We start from the raw sequence: 26467 nt of genomic DNA, 5'->3' as shown, positions 1-26467 counted from the left end.
TTGCTGTATGGCGTGACATCAGTGTCACATTACTAGTGGGGCGCTTCCTTAGGGGAGCTGGGGGTAGTGAACCTAGATCAATTTATTTCTGGTCTTTTATATGAGATGTGGGGCTGGATGATATGAGCCCTAAAAAATATGTTTACACATGTTGGAACACTAAACCATGAAACTTGAGGTCTCATGTAGTTATGGATTTTTAAGTATGTTGATATAATCTCGACTAATTTTGCGTTCTTTTTCATTTTGAGCTTTCTGATTGGCTGCGGACAATGACGAGAATAGTGGGGCCCCTAGCGAACGAACCAGAATGTCAGAAATGTGGTTATTTATTTGATTAATAATAAGGTATGTCTTAGATAGGAGATAGGTATAATAATAATGAATATTAAGACTTAATAAGAGGGTGAAAACTAATTTTATTCTTAGTAAGATGTAAGTAGTTAATTACTAAAAATACTTTTTATGATAAGAGGTAAGAGGAAGGATGAAGAATGGAAGTGGAATTTTGATAGATAGGAGTAGATTATTTAATTAGTTAAAGATTAATGAGCTAGAGAAGTATTTATTTATGTTCAGAGGTGAAGTTTAAGAGAAATATGTGGGAGAATAACCTCCTGTCCTATATCAATAGTATTTTACTATTCTATGCATCTTATTTATCTTCTCTATTTCTTCACAACCTACATTAACGTCACCCATAATTAGAATACCCTTACTTCTTTTTCATTATCTTACCTCTTTGTTATCTTCAGTATCTATAAACATATATTTATAATATCTTGTATTCTCTCTTTCTCTGGTGCTCTCTTACATCATTCTCCAATCATTACTATTAAATATTATCCGATCTCTCTCATCCATTAGATTCTACCTCACACCTAATAATTACTTATCTTTTACTATAGCCATTAGATTTTACTATATTATCTATTCAGCTATTGAATACATCTTTAAAGGCCAGTCCCTGTGGAGATGTCCTCACTCCAAATATACATTCAAGTGAGTTTCTATTTTTATCATATTTATTTGGTTTTAGGCAAATTAAAATTTCAACGACATTAAAAATTAGTATGCAATTTGCCCGTATCACATTGGCACAGTTGCCAGAGACTGGCGTCTCTTAGATTGATTTGGTGTTTGAGTTGGTACTATTTTTCATACATATCTACTGTTTTTTATTTTATTGAGCTTAACATTACAGGAAAATAAATTATATCGTATATTAGCAAAATTAGAGGAAATTGAGGTGAGATCCTTTCTCTTCTACTTTTATATATTTTAAATGAATCATTTTCATAATTGCTTGTGTTATGGCTAACATTGTTGCAGGTAAATGAACTACTTCAACGTAAGGTGTAACTTTAATTTCTAAGGATCTCTTAAGTCAACCTTGAAGTACAGTACATGTACATGGGTATATAATTTCTTTTATAAAATTCTATAAAGTCTGGCTGAAGACTATAACATCAGTGCTTTCTGGGAGACAACCCAGTCCACATATCTTGATTATTTTCTCAGTTCTTAGATAGATTTCATATTAGTTAGAATTTTCCTTGGAGACAACCCAGTCCACATATCTTGATTATTTTCTCAGTTCTTAGATAGATTTCATATTAGTTATAAAATGCCTTGGAGGTGAGTTCCGAAGGACATGTCGTGTGCTGTCAACCAAGCCGATCATGAAGAAGCCAAGCCTTTTAAAAATCAAGGAGCTAAAAATATCAGGATTTTTCTATCCTTACTATTTGTGTTCATGCACATCATTTATAAGCATGATTGATCAATGGGGTTAGAGGACTTAAGCTCATACAATGTGCTGCACAAGCACTCATTTATGTGCATACACAGAACTCCTTAATGGTTCAAGCCAATTACTTCTTAGATGTAGAATGATCAAGAGATATAGAATATCCAGAATAATGTGGTGAACAATCTAAGAAGGGAGAGGGGTGAACTGGGAACCTATCACCTCTATCATGATCAAAATTCTTTGATGTCTCATGTGATAGTAGACGATGAGTCAGTGTGTGATTCTCTGTAGTACTTAGTGGATGAACATGACCTATCTAGTATTCTAAGCCTATTGTTTGGTCATTGATTCTCAACCTAGAGTTTTGAGTTCCGCTATAAATCTCTCGTCTCAAGCCCAAGCTCCTTACACTTGTATCTTCATACTGCAAGTGATAATGCTCAAACACCTACACAAATGGTCAAAGCTATAAAAAAATAGTGCAACAAGCAGGATATGGAGCAAGGGCCAGAGACATGTGTTATCTATATGGCTTATGTTTTCAACCCCGCAGGACAAAAGTCATAAAAAAATAAGAAAAGAAAAAATGTCGAGAGGTATCAAGTTTATTTATCCACATTTTTCAAATAGAGTGGACAAATAATATGCATGCTCAACCATATTGTTGGATCAATGGGTGTTGGATGGTACCAAATGAAAGAACATGATTAGGGTCCTCATCTTTCCTTTGAATGTCCATTTGCTCAGGCAGTATGGAGGCTTCAGAAGCCCACATCGGTGGACGCGTCTTCTAATGCGACATGCTGGGGCTCAATCCAGGGGAGTGCAGGCAGGGGACAGATGGGATGGGGAAGGGTAATTGGGGTTATTTGGGCAATATGGCTGCACCAAAATGAAGTGGTGTTCAGGGGAAGGGCAGTTTCAATGGATAGTGTGTTACATGATGTGGAGAGCCTCCTTACATATTGGTTTAAGGGGATGGTTGATTTGAGAGGACCATGCCGGTCTTGTACTGCACGTTCATGTATATCATTTATTCTGGGTTGAACACAGATTTTGGGTGATTTTCCCTCATTAATTAAAAAAAAAAATTGCTCTTTGAAGGAAATGGAACAGCAGAAAAATGATGATCAACCCAAAGCGAATGAGGCCAAAATGGTTCCCCCGGAAACTAACCCAAAGTAGCCTCTCTACTATGCCTCCCTCCTGAATATCAACCGCTAATGAAGGCCCAGAAACCACCCGAGGCTTCCCCCCACCACCATTTTATACAACACGTTATGCGAAGATGTCATAAGTCTATCTTGAAATAGCCTCTTTTTGAAGGTTATGTCACAAGTTTCCCCCTGAGGAGCAGCCAACAACAAATCCACACCTTCGATGGAACTTTCAACTTCCAAATGAACTTGAATGCGCAAATGGCTGCCAGCTTTTCCACAATCTTGTCAGCTCTGATCTCCAGATAAACCCTTCGGAAAGAATTTTCATCTGTCCACTTCACTCATCCTATAATCCATTGATCAGTTTAACTTGTGCAAAAGAATGTTGTGATACGATGAAGTATCATGTAAGAATGTTCAGCAACAACCCTACCTCCAAAAAATATTTCAAAAGTTGATCTCCAATAATAATTATGGAAAGAATGCACACCAAGTAGATGTTCACAGAAATCAATCCAGAACGATCTGGTAGATTTCAGGATAAATGAGACAATGGAGATCAGGAAGAATAGTGATATATACCTCAAGAAGAATCATGGATTGATTCTCCTCCCTTGTGCTCCCTCGTGGTCCCACAGAGTGCCCTTAAAGAACAGATTCCATCTACCCTCCCAGCAATCTCCAATTTCATCCCGTTGATCTTGTAAATGGCAAAAAGCTGCAGAAGTTACTCTGGCAGACTGCCCCAAGCTGACTACTCTAGCCGTTGATGAAATAGTGAACCATCCCCCAGTTTGACATGGAAGAACTCCTGGACTGAGGGGAAGACTTGTCTCAAACCCTGCCAAAATGCATCAGACCCACCCAATAGCTCAAAAATCTTGGCCAACCACTGCCAGAAGCGCCAGGTTCATCGTTTGTAACTGCAGGCTCACAAATTGGCAAACCCTCCAGCTGCGTGCCATCGAAAATGAGACATGCTGGTTTGGAAGAATCCCTTGTCATAGTTCTCGGCCTTTACGTTATTGCTTGCATCACTGCTCTCGACCTCAAGGCTGATGCTACTCTGGGTCGTCATATTCATGAAGATCTCTATTCTCTCCAGTCTGCTGCGATTACCTCCTCCCTCTTCCTGAGAGAACAGCTCACTTCTATGTTGGCACTGATCCACCTTGACCTTCTTCCTCTTTGTCTGCTCATCTACTACTCCCTCAATGTCAGCTGTTGATGGCATGTACTCTGACAGGAGTACAAGTAAATTTTGACCATTGGGCTTCAACAAAAAGTAAATAACCGACGTAGTGGCACCAAAAGCAGACTCTTAAAATTCAGTTACACTCAAACATACCCATCAGCTTCTTAAGCTGAGTCATCTCCAGTTTAGCATTATGCCATTTAGCAATATATTCTTCTTTCATCAAAGACTACGCAATCTGTACCCTTATCCTTCTTCCCTGGTCTCTACTATCAGTACCAGCTCTAATGACCGTCTTTTCGTTCTGTAACTCATCATAAGGGTAATGAGTACACAAATCTTATAACCAACTCTGTTCAAAATTCCTGACACCTCCACCGTTTCCTCCCTCAGTCAATCTTGATTCCACTAATTCCTAAACACTGACAATTAATAGCAATCTGATACTATCGTGGTATCAAGCAACGAGTTCTGTGATAAGAACCATATGAAGACCTATTAGAGAAAGGACATCACACGTGCAACTCACTCAGGCACATGTGACGATTTGAATAAAGCAACAGATTGCAGGGAAAAAGGTGACTACAAATAAAGACCATGAGAAATGGGGGCATTGGCTTTTCTTGAAGATTTGAGTTGCACTCACCATTTGAGGCCAGTGGGAAATCCTCCTCGCTGGATGAGCGTTTCCCGATTCAGACTTGTTCTGTTTCAATTTCCACCTATTCGCAATCTCCTCTCTGGTATATTCTTGTTGTTCGTTGGTTGATCTAAGGGATCGGTGTACTACATTAAGATGTTTTTCAGGAGGGATTCTTCAAAGATTTGGCGTTTTATTCGTAGTGATATCAAGGGTCTAATCATTCTGCAACAAATCTACCTTGAACAACATTCCAGATGTGGCAATTCAAACAAGAAACAACAATTGTACACTCAGAATTCCAATGTTCAAGAGAACCTAGTTCAGATCAAACTGGGGAAGTCTAGTGACAGAAAAGAGAGAACGAGAAATGCGGAAGAGAAACGAAGGTATGATTTGAGAATAATGGGTAGATTCTTTTCCTCTTTGCTCGCAGCCTTCTCCTGCGCTCCAGTTCTCAACTGCAACTGCCGATCAGGGAAATGACTTTTCTTGAAAATTCCTGTGTCCTTTCCAATTCGTCCATTCCATTATTTAAAGGTTATGTCCATTATGAAGCCACTACCCACCTATTCCTTCATTTATCCATTCCCCTACTCTCTTCTTAGGCCACCTTTCAAACCATTCCGAAGAGAACAGAACACGCTCTCTGTAGTCTTTCCTCTTTGAAATCAGGCCATCTTGTTGCAAAGCTTGTGCACTGCCGTTCGGATGAGTTGACTAAGAGTCGATTCAATAAGTGCAAACATCGGCATCAGAAGCCCACAAATCGTCCAAACACTTAGTGATTCGGATGCAAGTAGTTTCAGTGACGACAGCCGGCTCATCATCCTTGACCCTCTTCTTATATTTTCTGCCCATGCCAGCTTCTTCTCCTGCATTCTCCTGTTCGTAGAGGAAGAGTCGAGAAGATGGGTCACCTTCTTCACTTCTTGGATGACTTGGTCTATTACCATTTAGGCATGCCCAGATCGAATCTTCAGTATGAGTATGCAGTGCTTAGTCTATGGCAATTAATAATTCGAACTTAAGTATGCACAACTTGAACCAATTGAAATCTAATATTTCAAAATCTATAGATGCAAATGCTGCATCTTCGCTGTGGCCAAGAGTTCTCCCCCAGACAATGAAATATAATACTCTAAACAAAAAGTACGAGCAAGTTGAATATTCGACCTGATTATGAACTGCCCAGACTATGAAATCACATAATACTTCGAACCAAAAACATGCAGAAGTCAAATCTTCCACGTGATTGAAAATTGCGCATACTATGAAATCTAATAATACGTCAACCTCTAAACATGCAAAAGTGAATCTTCAGCGTGATAACGAAGGCTATAAGTAATTCAAAAAAAAAACGACGGCTATAAGTACTTCGAGCAGTAAGCATCCACATAATGAAATTTTAAAACTTGAGCTCTAAGTATGATGCATTCATGATGATCCTTAAGTAACGTACAAACCTCCTCTCCGAGACGCACTAGGAGGAGCCCTGGTCATTTGTTGTGGGACTTTCATTGACCGGAGTTTGGAAGCAGAGGACCTGGTGAAGGAGTGAACCAACGTCTGCTCCTCTTCACTGTCTTCCTCGCCAGGATCATCGCCATCAGATGCGCTGATAGAATCTTCCTCTTCACTTGGAGCGTGCTCCTCAAAGAGCTTTTTCCCAGGCAGATTGTTTGCTTTACGGGGTCGACCGCGACGCTTCACTTTATTCCCGTCTCGTTCATCTGCCATGCGTTGGAATGATCAAAACATCATGATGTTAAAATCATATTACAAAATATTATTTAGCAAAATGGAAGTATACAATGGTTAATAAGATCAAAACAAATTTATTCATTGGAATCATCAGAAATCATGCGACACTAAACGATATAAGGTGAAACTTTCAAAAACATTGGCATACAGATAAATGGTAGATTCCTGACTTTCATGGAAATAATCAAGTAAAATACAATGATCTTGGATTTGGAAACGGATGATTGCTGGGACTTAATGGTTTTGTGGCATTCTCTGTCAAAGGAGTTAACCATTTTGGTCTGTGTTCCATCCATGAGACTGGACAGAACAGATGACAGACTGGAACCGTTCAGGGAAATATTACAAAATTTGTTTTAAAAGATTAATAGATAGACTGGAAAATCTGAAATAACGGCAGTAATTGTGAGAGAGTTAAAGAAAGTAAGATCACATTTCATCCCGTCATCAGTCATCCGTTGTTAGACAGTGTTGCTTTTTCCTCTTATTTTTTAAATTTCCCTTTTAATGTGTAAGTGGGCCACATTTCTATAATGAACCCATGTGACTTAATATGAGTGGGGCCAACCCATTTACTGGCTGGTATTTAAACCAACTGTGATAGGTGAATGTGTAAGTCGTTCAATTCTCGTTTTTGTAAACCTTAGCCACCACAAAAGAGGTTTAGGAGAGGTTGCTGGAGGAAGAACCACAGCTGCATGAGGGGAACTAAGTTAAGCATCCGTCAATAGTCCATTTTCTTCCGCCCCAAACTTGTCATCCGTTTTATTGCACTGTCCCTCTTGAAGACAGGTCAGACAACTGGGCCAGAAACGAAGTCGATTTGAAATTCATTCACATACCCTAACTATAATCAAAATCATCCAATAGAATGATAGAAGACACTGCAATCAGTGGTACGTATTGAAAACTATTTTAAACAAAGGCATATAAAACAAGTTAATACCTAACTTCCCACAACGAAAATGTTATCGTAAAAGATATCGTTAGGTGAGGCAATGCTGTTTCAAAACATTTTTCTACATTATAATTTGGAAGGGATTTAAGTACATCAAATGAAACACAAATAAAAGACAAAAATTCAGAAATAATACATTAGACACAACATCGTCAACATGGAAAACATTTTCCAGGAAAAAACTCCAACCCATTCTCGGATAGTGGAGGAAGGCATCACTGGTGAATGAATTTAAAGATCAAAAGGAAAAGGTGTATTTAAAGATCATTAAAATAAACAAAGAGCGAGGAGCTTGAATTACCCTGAAGGTCCTCGTTCTTGGCATGTCTTTCCCTCAGTTGGTTGATAAAAGTATGATCCGGACGCAGAACATTAGCATCTAAATTAGGGTTCAAAGTCTCTGATCTTGTCTCCACATCATTCAAACTGTATTTTCAGAAAGAAAAAAATAAAAATCAGGAAGATTTTTCTTGAAAGAACTCTTCCTGATTTTACACGTCTAAAAATCAGGAAGATGAGCCCAGAAAGATGAAAAAAATGAGCAATCTAAATATTTATCTTACACATCTAAAATGTCCGAAGAGGGCAACTTTGAAACAAACGGTAGCACGGCGGCCTCGAGAAAGGATAGCTTCTTAGGGGGTTCAAGAAAAGCAAAAGAAACGCCATCCTCCACAATCTTTAGAATCTGTGCCCTGTGCTTATTGCGGGCAGCACCAATGAACATCCCAGACAACCTCACAGCCAATTCCTTGCAATTTTCAATGGACTTGTGGGAGGATGAAACACCATCACCTGGCGAGGTATCAGCCGTATGTCGCAAGTATGCCTACTCACAAAAAAATGTGAATATAATAAACACAATGTATTTTTTGGCACAAATTACACAAATTATTGTCAGCCCAAGAGCTTAGTCTTACTATACTTTTTTTTAAAGAAGTCTTACTATACTTTATTTGCCTCAAGAGAACTTTACCTATCTTAGGGACTGGTGGGCCAAGTAAAGCTTACTATCTCTGTATAAATAGGTTTTTAAACCATTATTGGGCGGAGTATGCATGTGAGTTCAAGGGGCGTTAAATAGACGACTATTGGCCAGTCCAGTCTACTGATGGGCTAGATAGACAAATCACTCTTAGACAATGAATGTTAATGTCTCTGGTAGGTGTGCATCCCACAAGTGAAGATGTGCGGAAACATATCATTCATCAGGGAAAATTACCAACTTTAGATGAAGCAATCCATCCTCTCATGGAGGAGGAAATCAGAATGAAGGTCCACCTCTGCAGATGAGAGGCATGACTCCTCAGCTTTACTCTCAAGGAACTCTAACTACAGTATAAGAGGGAGAGCATAAGGAGGATTGTGGACAAAATTATTACCATTGCAACAAATCTGACTTGAGATGGTGTAGAGGAGGATCTAAGAGACCCACTACAAATGGAATCAGCTATGAAGACTTATACTAGACAGAGGGATATCATTCATGAATTGTGTCAGCTCTTGGCTGATCAGAGGAGAGAATGTGGAGGCAGGGCGACAGGACGAGCCCGCCGCCCTGGGAGCGAGGGAATAAAACCCTAGAAAAAATAAGTGGAATAGCTCAATGTCATTCATGTTCTATCTGCCTTAAACAGGGAGATTGACTATTACCCTTTTACACAAAACCCCTTGAGAAATGAGGAAAAGACATTTCAACCCTACAATCTAACAAATTGTCATGTCTGAGTAAACATCTGATCAATTACATCTCATCAAGGAACCTGGCTTATATTAGCCCTATAGAGAAACCCTCCACTATGTTCCCCCATATAAAGTTAAAAGCTGTGAGCCGAGATTTTCTATTTTTTCCTTATTTCTTTTATTTTTTTTCCTATTTAGTTATTTCCTGATATAGATTAATGGGCCCAAATAATGGCCCAATACGTGTAATCAAGAATCTGGTATATTCGACCAGAAAGAGGTAATGGAAACTGTCATCGTTGTTGTTCAATATCAATCTCTCTAGCGTTTTCTATTGGAGAAGAAGATTGTGACTGCTGAGCTGAAGACACCAGCTCCAAAGGTGACATGCTATCAGAGCAGTTCATGGAAGTACACGCATCCTTGTGAAAGGTGCGTCCCGGCGGTTTCTTGGTCTCTCATTGTCAAATGCATCACGACGTTGGTCGTTCATCGTTACTTGGAATATTTAGCGGTCATTCGCTGTTTCTTGGTCATTCTCTCAGCAGAAATATGCCAGGAAGTTGTGGATCGTCATTTCCGGAACATTCGTCGTGTCTTGGTCATTTCTTGACGCCATTGCTGAGAGCTCCGGAATCTCTGGACAGGGACTGGGCGTTGTTTCTTAATACACTAGTGCAGCATGCCACTTGGCAGCGTATACACTTGTGAAGCAGGTGTAGCTAGTGGTGTTTGTGAGTTGCGGATCTGTTGTAGACGACTGCCACCAGTTGTCGTGACGCAGGTGTGACAGTGGGAAAAGCCTACAGGAGCCGGAGTGTAGGAGTAAACTGTTCAAATGGCAGCAGAGAAGATCGGTTCTAATGACCTTCAAATTGTCCGGAAGGATCAAGAGTTATCTACTGAGATCAACCATGGGATATCTGAGTCTATGAAGTATACAGGGCTTAATCTTCTCCACTGGAGTAAATCCGTTGAAATGGTCGCTGAAGGACGAAGATTGTGACATCATTTCTTTGAACAAGTGAAGCCAACTAGCCCTCAGTATACAATGTGGACGGCTGTGGATGCCACAGTCAAAACCTGGCTTCTTGGTCATATGAGCGGTGATCTTACTCCTATATATCTTATGCTTCCCACTACAAAAGAGATCCAGGATATGATAGATAAAAGTTTTTTGCAGACAAATAACGATTGGCGTATCTATGAAGTTGTTACTAAAGCAGCACTACTTCAACAGGAGATAAAACGGTTCAGGAATTTGCGTAGTTCAGGCACGCTGGGATGAGATGGATCTCTCCAGGCCAGTTGCTGAAACAGGTTCTCCGTGCCAAGATTACACTATGAAAGATCGGCTCTATAAGTTCCTTATGGGACTTCATGAAGACAAAGATTTGTCTCGACATCAGATCCTCAATAGAGAGAAAGTACCAAGCTTGGAACAAGCCATTCAGGTAGCTCTTGAAGAAGATTGTCAAATACAACATCTATCCAATGTCTCTACCGGTTAGATTGGTTCAGGACTTGTAGCCACTACTAAAAACCAGCCAACCAAGTCTTATTCACGAGAAGTGCATAGTCAGAAACATCAAAAGGGAAAGCCTACATGGCAGTCCAGGGAACCGATTGTCTGTTCATACTGCAAGAGGAAGGGGCATAAGAAGGAAAGCTGCTGGGATCCCTATGGCAGACCACCCAGACAGGCTCAAGCTCATGTGGTAAATATGCACGATACAAATCCTGGTGGGGAGCCATCTAATTGTGGAGATGATGCTTCACATCCAACACTTCATGATATCCATGCACTCAAGGAGGAATTGGAGAAATTAATAAGTTTTGTATGTGTGGCTCCCACTTCTATGATTTGCAATGGTATGCATTCTACTTCTATTGATCTTCATAAAGCCTAACAAAACGCAAGGTGGATTATTGACTCTTGGGAAACTGATCACATGACTCCCTTTATTTCGAAAGTTTTGGAATATTCCACCTATACCTGTAGTATTGACCACAGGGGGGGACTCTCCCAGTCTCGGACATTGGAACTGTTAGAATTAAAAATTTAGGCTTCTTGAAAAATGTTCTGCATGTGCCTATGCTCAAAGCTCAGTTAATCTCTCCTCAAAGGCTCGTTAAATATTCCTTATTTTCTCCAACTCTCTATTCTACTGGTTGTATATGACAAGAAGCTGAACTGATGGATTGGACAAATTGAAGAGAGGAACGGCTCGCTGAGTTTGGAAGATGTTGCGGCTGCAGCACTGGTGGTGAATGGTCATTTGGGACATCCATCTTTTGAATTTTTGGGAGAATATTCCCTGTTTTTGCTAGTAATTTGAACTCATCCAAGCTTATAAGGGGAAGAATGAGAGAAGTGACAGGCCTTTTGACCTGATGCACTGCGACATATAGGGACCACGAACCATACCATCCACGCACGGGCCTAGATGATTTCTTATAATTGTTGATGATTGTACTCAGCTAAAATGGGTGTATGTTCTAATGCATAAGTCTGAGACAATTGATATTCTTAAACATTTTATAGCTCAGGTGCAGACACAGTATGGTGTACAGATGAAGAAGTTTAGAACAGTTAATGCCAGAGACTACTTCAATGCAAACTCAAGGAATCATCCATGAGTCTTCTTGTGTCAATACACCACAGCAGAATGTGGTTGAGACAACTAGAGCTCTGGTTATTCACCAGGAGGTGCCCAATTTTCTAAGGGGCGAAGCACTGCTTACAGCAACACACCTTATTAATTGCCAACCATCAAAAGTACGTGGTCATAAAAGTTCTTTCCTCCCGTCAGAATGAGAGCGGCCTGAGACCCAGAATTTTTGGATGCACAGTATTTGCTCACAACCATAATCCTGTCAACAAACTCAGCAGTATTTGCTTATCTGACAGTCAAGAACAAATTAGTGAAGAAGGAAGCCCCACATTAGCTCAGCAGAATCTGACTGATAATGTTGTTGTTGAGAGACAAGAATATGAAACTACAGTGCCCTGCATACAGACAGAGACAGCTGAATGTACGGCAGAAGGTTGTGAATGATGAGCTGAAGACACCAGCTCCAAAGGTGACAAAAGCTCATAGCCTCCTTGGGATTTTGGATGTAAAGCCTACAAGCATGATCCCTCTCATATAAGGGGGAACCTCAAACCCCCTTCTGTCAAAGTTCTAGAATAGATGATTTTAGAAGACATTGTTTTAGAGATAAAGTTAAAAACGAGAGAACATTTGTGCCTGATAAAGATACATGAAAAAAATTTGGCACCAAGCAATATAAATAGGTCCAAACCGTTTTCAATGCCTCCAAGAACATTGAATGGACATCATCCTCCATAGTTTTCTTGAAAACCGTGATCAGATACTTAACCACCTCCGAAATGCTTGGTCCATGCATCACAAAGTGAGAAATTATCTCTGGACCAAGGTAATCCTGCACAGAGAAAGTAGGCTCAATTCTGATGCAACATGGCATACGAAAACTTCAGTTTTATTAATACCATTAGAGTTGCAACATTTTGACATTAAAGTGTGACCTTTACAATACCAAAAATTATTCAAAAAAAGAATCCTGATGCATTCTTAGAGAAGCTCCACAATTTCCCAATCTATAAACAGCATAAGTTATCAAGCTCCACAATTACCCAGATCTCACATAATTTGAAGAACCAGACCTCTGGATATGAAACTTGATCTCTTGTCCATTTTGCATTGACGTGGAAGGAATAAGTTTGGTCACAAGTAAGCATTGGGTTAAGGTATGATGGTATTTTGAAGAAGTAATTGACGAAGATCTGCCTCCACCCTCTCCAACTGTGGCAGAACTGGCAGCAACTAGGATTTAAATGATTAGGGTTTTTGGATACTGAAAAGGAACTTTTACTTCAACTGTCCTCCCCATACATATGGGTTTATGGTGAGCCCAAATATTATTGGGCCCATTGAGATACATGGAAAGTAGAATGAAAGAAAGAAAGAAAGGGAATTTCTGCTGCTGCATCCTCCCCAAAAGTTGGTGAATGGATACTTCTGACTCCCAGATTGCTTAGCAATCAGTTAAAAAGTGATCGCCAACCCTTTGGGGAAAATATCAGCAACTTGATTAGTTGATTCGATATGCTTTATCTGAGCATGTCCTTGGTCAATCTTATCTCTGATGCAATGCTTATTCAGCATAATATGCCTTGTTCTATGACGTGCGACAGGATTATGAGCAATGCCAAGTGCCGCCTTACTGTCATAATATATGATTGTAGGTTTGTTCTGAGCCATTCCAGGCTGTACAAAGATATTTCTTATCCAAAGTTTTGCTGACGCCCTTACTAGTGCTCTGTAACCAACTTTGGGACTTGACAATGCAATTTTCTGTCATCTCTTACGAGAAATGTGCAGTCGACTGTAGTAGACCATCTATCCACTATTGAATCTCCAAAATCCGCTTCTGTATACATCTCCACATTGGTACCCCCATTTTGACTGAAAAAATGGCATGCAGATATTATTAAAAATGCCAAAACCGTATATGCTGCCTGCAAATGGGATTGCCAGGGATTGTCCACGAGTTGAATCAAGAATCCAACTGCAAAGGCTATATCAGGCAGTGGTTTGCTCAAGTAGATGAGTTTCCTAATCAACCTCTGGTATTAGCTTTTCTCCACTCTTCTACGCACAAACCTAACTGTGTCTTGGCGCACTCATGTTTGTTTCTAGCAGGAGATCAAGAATATATTTATGCTGTGAGACAAATATGCCTCGAGGAGAATAGGCTACTTCAATACCCAGGAAATACATGAGTTGTCCAAGTGATTTGATCTCAATTGTCTCAGACAGTGGCACCTACAGAATGGTTTCCGACATAATCATCACATGTAATAATAAAGTCATCAACACATACCAACAGCACTGAGATCTTACCGGAGTCAGAGTGCTTCACAAATAGTGTTTGAATGTTATTACAATGGGAGTTACTGATACAACTCTTCCACGCACCTACGTACGAAGGAAGAAGCGCCCCCGCCTCGCACGTGCGGAGCAACGGCGGGAAGACGAAGAGGCACAAGTTAATTCATAAGTAGAAGACAAGGAGGCGGGAGGGAACATGAAGAGTCTTTCCTTGGTGGACGCTGAGGCACTCCACGGCTGGCTTGGGAGATCCTCCCTCTCCTTCAAGAAAACGATCCCCGATTCGGTGCGATCGTGGTTATCTTCCCCTTTTGTCTTATCTTCCTCCAAGTTGTAGTGATAACTGTTTGCGTTCAACCATCCACTTTCGAAATTGGTGTTTCAAGTTATTCCTATATCTCTCGTCGACACGGGGTTGTAACAGTTACCCATGTTCTTCATGCTGCATGAGAACATTCCAAACCACACTCACACAGACTGTTTTAGTCCACAAAAGGATTTCTTTAATTTACAGACTTCCTATCCAGATTCTCTACAATAGTACCTGGGAGGCAGTTTCAGATAAATTTCTTCACTCGGGTCGCCATGGAGGAAGGTTTTTTTACATCATATTGTAACAGTGACCAGCCTAGACTTGCTGCAAGAGAGATGAGGATCCGCATGCTTTGTAACAGGAGCAAAGGTCCCAGGCATTATCTTTCTTTTCCTTAAAGATGATTTAAGGTGGTCACCTGACAAAGCGATAACCACCCAAAGGTACGTGTAAAGAGCCCTAAAGTTCTACTCATACATGATCAACCCCTCCCCTATCTGTTTTCACGACGACCTAACCATGACGTCATGAGGCCCTCAACCTCGTGGGCGAGCCCGTCCGTAGAAGTCTTCCGCCATCTGAATACAACCTCATTACGATGTAGCCATTGTGCCCAGAGCACTGTCACCGTTTGGCTGCCCTCATCCCTCCTAGGACCACCCATCCGTAAGTACTCTGGGAAGCCCACATCTGACATCGCCTTCACCACCAGCCGCACTTGGGTGGCCTAAATTGCGCAGGCCAAGGGGGCACTCAACGAATAGATGGTTGCAGTCTTCGTCGCTTCATGTGCATAAAGTATGTGCCGCCAATTTATCTGGATATATTTTTGCACAGTAAGAACCATCTAAAAATCTTTACCTTTAGCGGAACTGTCAGTTAGAGGGCTTTCTTTTTTATTAACCCACTTTATGTTTATTACTTGTGAAGAGCCCATTATCGGCCCATGAGCCCAGTGTGTGTAAACTCCCTGTGAACCCATATTATAAAGGGACACAGGAAACCCTAATGAAACTAATCTCATTTTTGCCACATCTTCCTTCTCTATCTCCTCTCTCTTCTCTCTCTTCGACCTAGGGTTAGCTCAATAGAGTCTCACAGGAACCTTTAGGCACCAATTGGCTCAACATGAATGGATCATCGATTGGTCCTCCTCATTTCCCTGATGGATCCTTGAGTAGGCCTTCCGTAATGAAAAGGAAGTTTTGGTCCAAACCCATCCATCATATTCTCCAGGTCTTGGATAGCACTGATTCAAGGTTTGTTGCATGCCCAAGAGACTGCTATCTGCCCGCCGCCCTCTGGTCTGACAGGGCACCATCGACCCTTGGATTCCATGTGTTCTCTCAGCAGTCCCCCACTATGGCATCGGGATCAGGCAAGGGCAAAGAGCCAAGGGAATATCTCCCGCAAAGGGCCACCTGACGCGCATGATATGATCAACCTCTCACCACAGTGCCTGAAGGTTATCAGCAAATTTAGGGGCTGACATGTTTCCTTGCATTAGTGTGGTGGCCCTGGTAATTAGTTCAAAGATCTTCTAGGCCTGGCTTTTCTTCACACTGCTTTTGTGTCGATGATAAAATCCTCTTTGTTGTCTTCATGTACAGGTACTTTTTGAATCAATCTCCTACCATGTTGCCCAAAAAACATGCACGTTACTTGCATATTCCTTCTTCCAGGCTCTGTACTTTCAACTGACTGGATCCACCTCTTCCGTGAGATGACAAACTAATCCTGTTCTCTCCATTGTCAGTTCAACATATTGGGTCCATCAATTGAAGCCACTAGACTTCACAACATCGGGAACAACTAGGAAGATTACTTGGGTCACGATTCCCCACTCTTCTCAGTCCACTTTTGAGCAATTAGAATCAGTGATTTCTGCCATGGTTTGCTACAGCGTCAACCGCTTAATGATCTTGGTCAGCTCTTATCGTCAGGTGTCATCCTTCTGGAACCTATGTCATAACTGCAGTAGCCAAGTCGTAGATTTCCCAGATTGGAGGAATCCCGCAGCACACTGCCACAGACTCACTCTCTAACACCGTAGCCGGTCAACTTGACTGGTCGACATGCAGCAGACATTAGTCAGCTGCCACGTGCCGCATCATTCTGCTAACCAGAGTATCTGTACGCTATATCAGGAGAGAGGTCAGACGCCGAACCACCACAGTTGCTCTGATAATATGTTGAAGATCTGGGCTCTCTCTATATGGAGACAGACCTGGCAGCAACTAGGATTTTGAAGACTAGGGTTTTTGAGAGCCAGAAGAATAGCATTTATTTCTACTGTCCTCCACGTATTTATGAGGTTACAGGTGGGGACAAATATTATTTCAGGTTGTTTGGCGGAGTGGGATCCGGAGATACTAGGGCTGTACGTAACTCAAGGCCATGGAAGGGCAAAGCCTGTCAGGTTGGTGACGAGAAGACGATGGTTTTGGGAAGGCGAACTCTTGATCGCCATAATAAGAGATTCTGATTGAACTGGAAGATGTGTCTGGAGTATACCTGGAGCTAAAAAAGGAGGAAAGGATGGTCGTTTGGTTTATATTCTCCATCTACTAGCTGAATTGACAATCTAATAGACAGTCGGACTTCTTGCAGACTATTAACTCGATTTGGTTTGAGTTCATGTCAGACGAGGAGTTTATTCGATTGTTTTTATTCCCGAAAATATTTGAGCAGTACAATCTTAGTCATAGACAACTACGGTAAGACAAGCAAAATAAAGAAAACGTTAGGGCAAAAGAACAAACACAGAATCATCTATACCACCTTCGACACAGCACCACCAGCAACAAGTTTTGCGGCAGCAATCATAATGGTATCTTTATTTGTCTCTTCAATATATTCTTCGTTTGCATCTTCATCTTCAGTCTCATCTACGAAAATGACCAAATTCTGATGTCACAAAACAGACAAAGAAATCCCTGAAGTTATGTGAGAACACTACAAGCATAAAATTGATAAAAATCCAAGTTATAAAGGAAAACCAACCTGAAACATCAAGTTGTCGCTCGCTAAGTTTCCAGAACTTCAGAATAGAAGCATGGCTAGGCGAGTGCCCGAGGCTCTCTAGTTTAGTGGACACATACCTTGATCGTTTGAACAGGCACCACATATCTGACAGAATGACGCAAACCTAGAAAGAGATAAACAAACAGTGACATTAGTAGAACAGGATTAAGCATTGAAGAGAGGTCTAGCAAAGCTGAGAAACTGACAAATCATTTATATCAGCTCTCATTTATGCCTATTTCATAACGAATTTTGTTCCAACCTTGGCCAGCATCTTTTTTTCAGCAGGTAGGAAGAAGAAAATCACAAATAATGCAAATCCTGTCGGATTCCAAAATGTACGAAAGTTGAAGAGAGGGAAAACTAATTTCAAAAAAGAACTAGTTCCAGGAGATGCTGTCACAAACATCACAAAATAATAAGTGATAATGACATATTTCACTCACCCTGGAAGCTAGCAGATTTCTTCCCTTCCAGTGAACATCAGAGAGGGAGTTCAAAAACCTCTCCAAGCGCTGAAATAAAGTATTCCTCTTCAATACAAGTGCATTAACAGATGCGTCATCAGGATTTTCACCATCAATGGATTGCAAGCACCAGGCTACATGAAGGTACATGTTGAGTAGAAGAAAGGCAATAACCTGCAAAACATACTGAATCAAAATGGGGAAAAACAAAACTGAAGTCTTGCAAAAGTTCAGCGTCATTTTGTCCATACCTCCTCGCCAGAATCTCTCAATCGAGGAATGATATTACCCATGTCTTGAAATAAACCGTCATTAGCGACATGCTTGGTCAACTGAACTTCATAAAGGCGCTTTAGATTAACTAAGAGGGAATAGTCGTCTTCTCCCATCTGTGAGTACAACTTTTATTATTGCTGCATCATACTAAGCTACAAAGACAATTAAACGGTGCACTCTGCTACCTCTATTTCTTTCATAGCCGTTGTAAGCTTTGCATGTAGATCACTCTCAAGTTCTTTCAATTTATTTTGTGCAAAATCTTGGAGTTCAGCTTGACTTTCATTGGAACAAAAGGCGATAGCTTTAATGCATGACCTCAGTGCATCTCTATCACCGTGTTTAAAGAATGCATCACAAATAAGCTCAACAAAGGATCTGAAATGCTGAGGAAGATCAACAAAGAGCAAATCACAATCAATTCAAACATCTACAGATAAAAATAAGCAAAGACTGCAAAAGGAGATAAGCTACCTGTTCCTGTCTCTTTAAAGTGTAGAGCTCCAATTTAAGAAGCAAGGTAATCTCAACCAAGGGTGAGACCTTTGCCTTATCAGCTACGTATTTTTGTAGAAGCAGTGGGTAAGTTTTCATCAAAGCGGAGGTTATCTCTTGCCTATTATTTTCAAATGCTTCCTGAAAATATGGAACAACTTGATAAACCGTTGGACCAACATTAGCATAGGCAAAAAATTGACCAATAAATGCTTGAAACTTCTGTTAGACAGAGAGCTGTTATCTTGTCTACGTCACTCATTATCTTAATTGTATTTTTTAAACCCGCTGCTTTCCTGTTTCAAAAATGCCCTTACCTAGTTCCAAATTAATATTGAATTCACATTAAGAGATCAAATTGGGCAGGGCCCTAACATGTAAAAATGGATTCAAACAGAGGTCGAGAATTAATACATGCTTTTTGGCTTTTTCCGAACCCTAATCCCACTGGTTCCTGAAGCAACTCAGGAAGATTGCGAGCGCTGAAATGGTACCAAAGCTCAGATCCGTCTAAGAATCCTGATAAGACCTATTGGAGATCTCAAATCAAGATAACGGAGACTCTTGATCATCAAAGACTCTTCCTAATTCTTCCCTGTCATCAGTGGTTTAACATTGCTTCGACGTATGTAGTCTAGCCATGAGACAAAATCTTCCTCTAATATCATATCATCTGAGAAGATCCCAGCCGGGATCGTATTGAGGACGAGATTGACCCTGGCAGAGTGGACGACGCTGAGCGGACGAGAACGGCGGAGTGGACATCACCGGAGGGACTGGGGGGTCGACCGAGTGGGCATCATCGAGGGAAGAGAAGCTATAGAGAGGAAAGAACTACTTGCCAACTCATGTCCTGCCCTCCAACGAGGAAAATGCAAAGGGAATGTGAAAGACAATGCTACTCCTAGTGGGCTTACTAGATAGAGTGGATTATAACATCATCCAATTCAACTGCAGAGAAAAAACAAGGGCTCATTTATTTTTCAGGGATTCTTGAGAAGCTAAGATTCAATTGGGTTTTCCACACAGATTTACTCTTAAGAGACATGTTTGCAGAGGCCTCGGATAAGCACGACGCCCAAGGGTCGAGCAGAAGCTGTGCATTGCACAGGTAGTGCAGTGCCCCTGCATAAATTACAGTGCAACGAGCTCAAATACATGGTCAGCATGGTGCTTTGACCAGATTGCACCAATAATCTCCAAGGACAATCAACCAAATTGGAGGTCTGAATTATACCAAAATAGAAAAGTTTCCTCGCAACTTGTTTTAAATACTTTGTTTTTTTAAGAAATGTCAAGGGAAGAGATGCAGGAACAAGAAAAGGAGAATAAGGATAGAAACCAAGGAGATCGGATTGATATCCCTGGAGAACTGGAGAGCGTGATGAATCAGCTCAGCGATCCTTTTGAGATCTGAACTGAGAGGATCTCCCACCAGATCTCCAACCAACCTTGGAAAGAAAACCCCCTGTCCTCCTTCAGATGCACACACCCTTTATTAATAGCCACCCTTTCCTGCCTTTATTCAATTTAAACTCTCACGTGCGAGTTCGCACACGATGGTCAACTCAGCGATTCTTTTTGATATGGTAAGTCGTAATTGCGACTTTCTCAGAATGGTCAGCAAGAGCGTCTTAAACATGGCCATCTTTCTGGACCATAGACAGATGTCAATCTTTAAAGGTGGTATGTTCAAGGTCGTTTCTTGCCACAGAAGACTGGTTGTGTTAAAGAAGAAGATAAGCTCCTTTCCCTTAAAGAAAGAGAATCTATTTCTCTCTCAACGGAACGTCAATTCCTGAACGGTGTGGAGAAGGAGCAGAATTATCCTTTCAGAAAGGTGTGGAGACCAAGCACTATAATTATCCTTTTCAGCAGAAGACACATTTGGAGGCATGAGTTTGGATATGTGGCTCAAGTTCACACTCAGAGCCCAACAGGGGAAAAATGTAATCAACAGGCAGTTAAATATATACTAGTGGGGTGTCTTTTGCCCAGAAAGGTTATAAAAGTGATGATCCAGCTTCAAGAAAATTCATTATCTCGGATAATTTTGCCTTCAATGAGGAGTCATTTTTTTCTGGAGGGGAAATCCCACTATAGCAAAATCATGATGGTGAACTCCAGGAATGTTCCACTTCGCAAGGCAGTGGAAGAGGGAAAAATTATAATCAGTAGAAGTTGAAAAGAAGACAGGAACAAAACAACTCTACCTGAATCTGTGTGCACACAACATGACACAGATCATGAAGATGGAGCATAAGTGACCCCACCAGATGAAGAGGAACAGCCACCACAGAATAACGAGCCTCTTGCAGAACCCCCACCAGAGAATAACCGAATAAGTGTCAGCAGGCGCCCATTTCCTTTCCTTTATACTCTCTTTACTCCCTAAACCCTGTATTTCACGTTTTTGTATAACTACTCGTATTAGATCTAGGTAGACCAGATTCATCATATCAGGTCCTTGGAGACCCAATCGGTGTAACCCAGTACAAGTACTGGATAACTCATGTTAATCTTGATTGAGTCAAATTTTACGGATTGAGTTTCTCTCTCTTTTTCTTGGCGGCTAGGGTTTGGAAAGGTGGAGGAGCAAGGGAGAACAAGAGGTCTTGCGGCAGCTTCCCTTCAAGATCAGCTGAAAGCTAACAATAAGATGAAGGCAAAGACTAAGCCAGGCAAGCCAAACATCCCTATCCACCATGCGGGGTTGTTGAACAGCATTTTCATGCCTCTTCCTGTTATTTTTTCGTTATTTATAATTTTGGCCCTTTATTTCCTTTCTTGTCCTTATGATCTCAAGGATCCCACTTAACATAAAGCGGATTGTTAAGGGCTTATGTATGATGCAATGGCCCAGTGGCCTACACCCCTTTGCTCCAAAAAAGTGGCCCACTGTATCACATACTTAAGCCCGTTCGGCGAAGTAATAAAATGTCTTTGTGAAGAATGCAGAGAATTCTGCCTTTGGGAACAGATAGGACAAATGAGGCCTTTTTGAGACAAATGAGAAATATGCAGAAGAAGTTTATTGAGATTTTTGATACAGAGAAAAGGGGAAAAAACTCACATATAAACAGGTTGGGAAAGACTTTCCTTTATAGGCTAAGTCCTTTCTCAAGATATCCGTTGGGGGCAACGGTCATATAGCCGTTGCCCCAACGGCTATTTTAAGGGGCAAAAAGGTCATTCTTTGGGGAGCGATAGAAAAAGAAAGAAAAAGAAGGAAAAGAGAAAGGAAAAAGGAAGAGAAAGTAGGAGAGAGATAGGTGGGCCATTTATAACTCATGGCCCACCTTTTTACATGTGTGTCAAAATAGAAAAGGATGAAATTAGATGTTTAACAGTCTTTTTTGGAGCAAAGGAGAGTAGGGCACGGGGAACATTAGATGGGCCTGATCCTAAACTACATATACTCTCCTTGAAGCCTGTACACCCAAATCCCAGATTTCAAACTAGAATATCCAAAAAAAAATAAAGAGAAACGTTTTTACTTGGGCATGCCTGTAGAAGCTCTGGAAGAAAAGCATTTAAAGAAAAAGTAAAACGGATGGAGGAAAGCTTAAGAGTCAAATAAACATCATTTCGAAACATTAATGCAAATCAATAATAATTTATGTTTAGCTGGTTCTGTAGAAAATTTCGAGTGAGGAGATTTTGGTGTCATAAGAAGTTATTCAAGCTTGTTCTCTGTTCGGGTAGAGGATTCATCTCTTAGTCGTGTTTCATTGCTTCCCAATGTTGCGACCTGGTGCTCTTGCAAACAATTTCACAGCAAAATATGTGCAATAGTTTTTTTTTTTGAAAAGTGATTTGAGGTGGTCACTCGACAAAGCGGTAACCACCCGGAGTTGCATGTGGAGATAGTTAAAACTCTCCTCAGCACCTGGCCAACCTCTCTCTTAACTGATTAACCCTCTAGCGAAACAGGATGCCATGAGGCCATTGACCTTGTGGGCTAGCCCGTCCTTGGACACCTTGTCCCCCCCCCAAATACTACATCATTACGGTGTAGCCATATCGCCCGGAGCACTGTCAACGCTCGACCTCCCTCATCCCTCCAACTCGAAATATCATCCTAGGTCACTGTAAAGATCATAACCCTCCAAGATTTGGGGTTCTGCACACAGTAACCCCTACCAGCTCTCATTATCATCTATCCTCATTGCCAACATCAAAAATTTAATTCTTTGTTCCGAGGATAAAGGTCAATATTCAGGTACCCGACAGTGCATCAGTTAAGGAGTTTCTAAGAACAAGGAAAAGGCCTGAAAAACTTTTCTTGTATATACTAGTCATCATGTTTCTCATTAGCAAGGAGTGCATACCCTTTGAGCCTTACTAATATATGGCTTTCGGTTCTCTGCAGAAGGGACGATCCTTTCACCAACAGCCTTCCTGGCAGATGCATGAAGCAGTCTTACTAGGTTTGTTGCATCAACCTCGGTGAGCTCAATCACAGAGTTTCCCTCCAGAAGAGCAGAGACGATACACTTCCAATCCTAAAAAGAAAGAAGAGCTAAGAGGGAAAAAAAAATTTGCCACAGTTGAACTTAACAAGAGACAGACAACTAAAAAAGATCACCTAGGATAATAATCAAGAAGAATAAGGAAAACATAATTAGTTATCTTACTTTCATAGCCTTCATATCATCCCAAACGTCATCAATAACGTAGGCACTCAAAATCGGATCTGTGGGAAATTCTCGAAGTATCTGCAACATCCGCCCCAAATGAAGCTCTGACGATTCATCATCTTCCCCTACCAATGATGACAAAAATAAATCATAGGAATAAAAATGCACGGCTGGTGTATGATCATCGGAATAGAAAGGCACAGCACCGAGGAAGACATAATTAGTTGAATCTACAGCATCAAACTAACCTCTGATAGCCGACTGAGTGCCACTGACTTTCTGTGCAATCAGATGATCATACACCAGCTCACCAATGGCACGCCTTATTAATGGGGGTTCATCAATAAGCAAGTCATACAGCGGCCCCAACTCGTCATCCGTCAAAAGTTGATGTCTGTAAATATTTGATAATATCTCAATGTATTATTTTTTTAAAGAATATCTCAATGAATTATAAAAAGAAGCTTATGGCGGAGAAAATTTTAAAAGGTTGAATACCTCAGTAACAGTTTCAGAAGGCTAATTGCAGACACGGCCACAGAAACATCAATGTCATCAGCGAGTTCAATCATTCTGCCGCAGAATCTTTCAGTGAAGAGGCTGAGTGATGGGACATTGTCATCAACTTCATAAAGACTTTGCAAAGCAAGAACAGATGTTTTTCTGACAACTGCACTCTTCAGAATGGTAACATAATGGATAGGTGAGTAGTAAGCAATAATGAGCAAAATTAAAAGAAAATCAACTCAGCCAGGTGAGCCTACTTTATCATTCAGCATCCAACCAAGATATTTCAGGTACAAGTCCTGCAAAAATAGAGATGGATATGAAAGAATCCAAATTCCAAGAGCTTTGATGCAGGACATCCGGATACTGGGGTCAATATCTCTATAGCGGTGCATAAACAGCCTACAGGAAGCAGTGAATAACTGTTCAGATCAAAAAAGCCCAAGATGAAATAAAAAAAGGGAGCCCAAAAGGACAATCTCAGTGGAATGAGTAAGATTATGGTTTCTCACCCTGTAAATATTTTTCGCATCATTTCCTCCATAAAGCTTATATTCTCATGTGTGGCCGATAGCCTCTTGATAAGCAACTCTGCTCGAGAACCTTCATTTTGCTTCTTCTTCACTGCATTTAATTGTCGTTGTGTAGTTTCACGTTGTGTGCCAAGCGATTTCGCCACACTTATAAATGAGGTGACGAGTTGCAGACCCACTAATGATGCCACTTGACGATAAACCCGTGGTGGAGTGCTATGAAACGAACAGAGAGCGAATGCTTTTTGTCTGAAACCTTCACGCAACAAGGTAAAAATCTGAACTCACATACGAGAACAATGAAACATACCATGACAGTGCAACAGTGTAGTCGATGCATTTCTCAAACAGCTTCTTATCATATAGGGGTCCATTCTGGCACTCCAAGACCAAGTTATCCCAGAAAACTGAAAGATTCTCCTTGAAATTCCTAAGCTCCTTCAACTTGGAATTGTAAAGATCTTCCACTTCCCCCTGAGTATCATTGCTGGTCAAGTTTCAACTATCTCTCCGCAGTTCCTGATCATTCAAAAAAACTTAACGACATGATGATCTAGCATGCTGTTTATTTACTAAGTATGAGAAGCGGTGCCAAAAGGATACACTCCTAGCGAGTTCCACAAGCGCAAGAACAACGTCATCAACGTCAGTCTCATCAAGAGAGTCAATGTCGAGCTGATACCTGGCTCCACAAGCCTGTACAAAACTGACCTAGATCAGCAGAGATACTCAAGAACATAAAATTTCGGGAATGGAACGTCTAGAGAAAATATAACCTCGAAAAGCATCATCAAGAGCTCGCCTAGAGCAGGATTTGCGTCTCTCTCGTACCTTTCAACCCATTGCTTGACCGCAGAAGGAATTCCCTTCACACCGGATTTAACAACTTCTGCAAAAATTCCAGGATAATCTAGACATAGAAGCATAAAAGTAGATAAATTATAGATATACTATACAATTTCTGCATACCAATTAAGTTCAAATGTTCTCTCGACATTCCAGAGGCACCCCGCTTCCTCTTCGGCTTAGGCGCAGGCTCTTCGTCGGAAACGACGACATCATCATCGGAAGACTCGTCCTCAGAGCCATTTTCCTTCCCCCTCTTCTCTCGGGAGCTTCCACCAGACCTGTTCGCCGCCGAACGGCTAGATTTCGACGGCAAGCACTCGCCGGCCGTCGCAACCGAAACCCTAACCCTCTTCTGCAAACCGAATGCGCCGGATTCAAGCCAAAAACGACGAAATTCAAGCAAAAGATCACTCGAACAATCTAAACCGTAATCAACACGCGATCTAAAAGACGCGAAACAGAAAAATAAAAATGAAAATCCCACCGATCGCCGCACAGAAGTCTCCGACGCTACTGCAGCGTTCTCCATCGGCGAATGCCGCAACAGGTGAAAAATTCGAGAGGAAAACTTGGCACTGGCTACGCCGATTATCAGAAAAACCGCAGGATCGTAGCGATTTGCCGACGATCTACGATGGATCGACGAGCATCGGACTGGAACTACGAGTGAACTGCGCTTTCAACTTCCCTCTGTACTTGCTTCCCGCCCTTATTCCCGCCCCCACCGCTTCTCGGATCTTACCTGATACTTGTCGCGAAACTCGCGGCTTTAAACCGGCCGGACGGTGACGCGACGCGGCGGCGGGTTCCTTGGATGACGTAGGAGCCGTGAAAGATGACGAACTGTTTTGGACGCGTCACATGAGGATGACGGTGGTGATGACCAAAGCTCTCTCTCTCTCTCTCTCTCTCTCCCTCCCTCCCTCTCTCTCCCTTTCTCTCCCTCTCTGTCTCTCTCTCTCTCTCCCTAGATACACATATATATAGGCTTTGACATTTTGGATGGGGGACCAGTCTAACCAGACCGAACCGGCTGGTCGGTCCGAATCCGGTTTGAAGGTCAGCCAAACAGGTACCGGTTTATATTAAGTGTTTTTTAACATTTTTTTCTTGGCTACCCTACTCCCCGAGCATCGAGTGTTGCCTCTCACCTTGCCTCTCCTAATCGTCGTACTCCCCAATCCCATCCCCCACACTTGCCTCTGCCTCGCCCTCCCCATCGCCCGCCACTCCACAAGCTCACCACCGCCGCTCCGCGCGCTCCCGTCCCTTTCGTCTGCCGCCCTCCCCCCCC

At 41.5% G+C, this 26467-nt stretch overlaps 1 protein-coding gene across 5 annotated transcripts; it reads right to left on the bottom strand.

Moving 5' to 3' along the window:
* Nucleotides 1–1680: 1680 nt before the first annotated feature.
* Nucleotides 1681–25905, bottom strand: SCC3 (sister-chromatid cohesion protein 3). Of its 5 annotated transcripts, none has more exons than XM_078588886.1 (22): nucleotides 25658–25904; nucleotides 25294–25525; nucleotides 25101–25213; nucleotides 24928–25020; nucleotides 24635–24798; nucleotides 24304–24540; nucleotides 24049–24193; nucleotides 23783–23961; nucleotides 23533–23678; nucleotides 23282–23409; nucleotides 22976–23149; nucleotides 18624–18785; nucleotides 18335–18535; nucleotides 18125–18262; nucleotides 17853–18047; nucleotides 17386–17530; nucleotides 17164–17270; nucleotides 12460–12600; nucleotides 8034–8299; nucleotides 7772–7896; nucleotides 6215–6481; nucleotides 1681–2201 (listed from the first exon to the last, which is right to left on the bottom strand). In XM_078588886.1, exons 1-22 carry the CDS (start codon nucleotides 25700–25702, stop codon nucleotides 2194–2196), a joined length of 3411 nt encoding a protein of 1136 aa, XP_078445012.1. In that variant the 5' UTR covers nucleotides 25703–25904; the 3' UTR covers nucleotides 1681–2193. The 5 variants fall into 5 exon arrangements, with proteins under 5 accessions (XP_078445012.1, XP_078445013.1, XP_078445010.1 ...); XM_078588887.1 differs by lacking the exon at nucleotides 1681–2201 and adding an exon at nucleotides 2881–3259; XM_078588884.1 differs by lacking the exon at nucleotides 1681–2201 and adding an exon at nucleotides 5578–5633.
* Nucleotides 25906–26467: the final 562 nt, after the last annotated feature.

This window comes from Wolffia australiana, chromosome 17, assembly GCF_029677425.1.
Source record: "Wolffia australiana isolate 7733 chromosome 17, ASM2967742v1".
In the NCBI taxonomy this organism is placed as follows: domain Eukaryota; kingdom Viridiplantae; phylum Streptophyta; class Magnoliopsida; order Alismatales; family Araceae; genus Wolffia; species Wolffia australiana.
Note: the sequence above shows the minus strand (reverse complement) of the source record. Positions and strands in the feature narration are given on the sequence as shown.

Excerpts from the sequence above, each read along its gene's own strand:
- SCC3 (XM_078588884.1), bottom strand. The coding sequence starts at position 25,702 with ATGGAGAACGCTGCAGTAGCGTCGGAGACTTCTGTGCGGCGATCG. Across the intron at positions 17,531-17,852 it reads GAAATCTGCTAGCTTCCAGG|GTTTGCGTCATTCTGTCAGA; the intron begins GTGAGTGAAATA and ends ATCTCTTTCTAG. Across the intron at positions 8,300-12,459 it reads TCTTGGAGGCATTGAAAACG|GCATACTTGCGACATACGGC; the intron begins GTTTGGACCTAT and ends TTTTGTGAGTAG.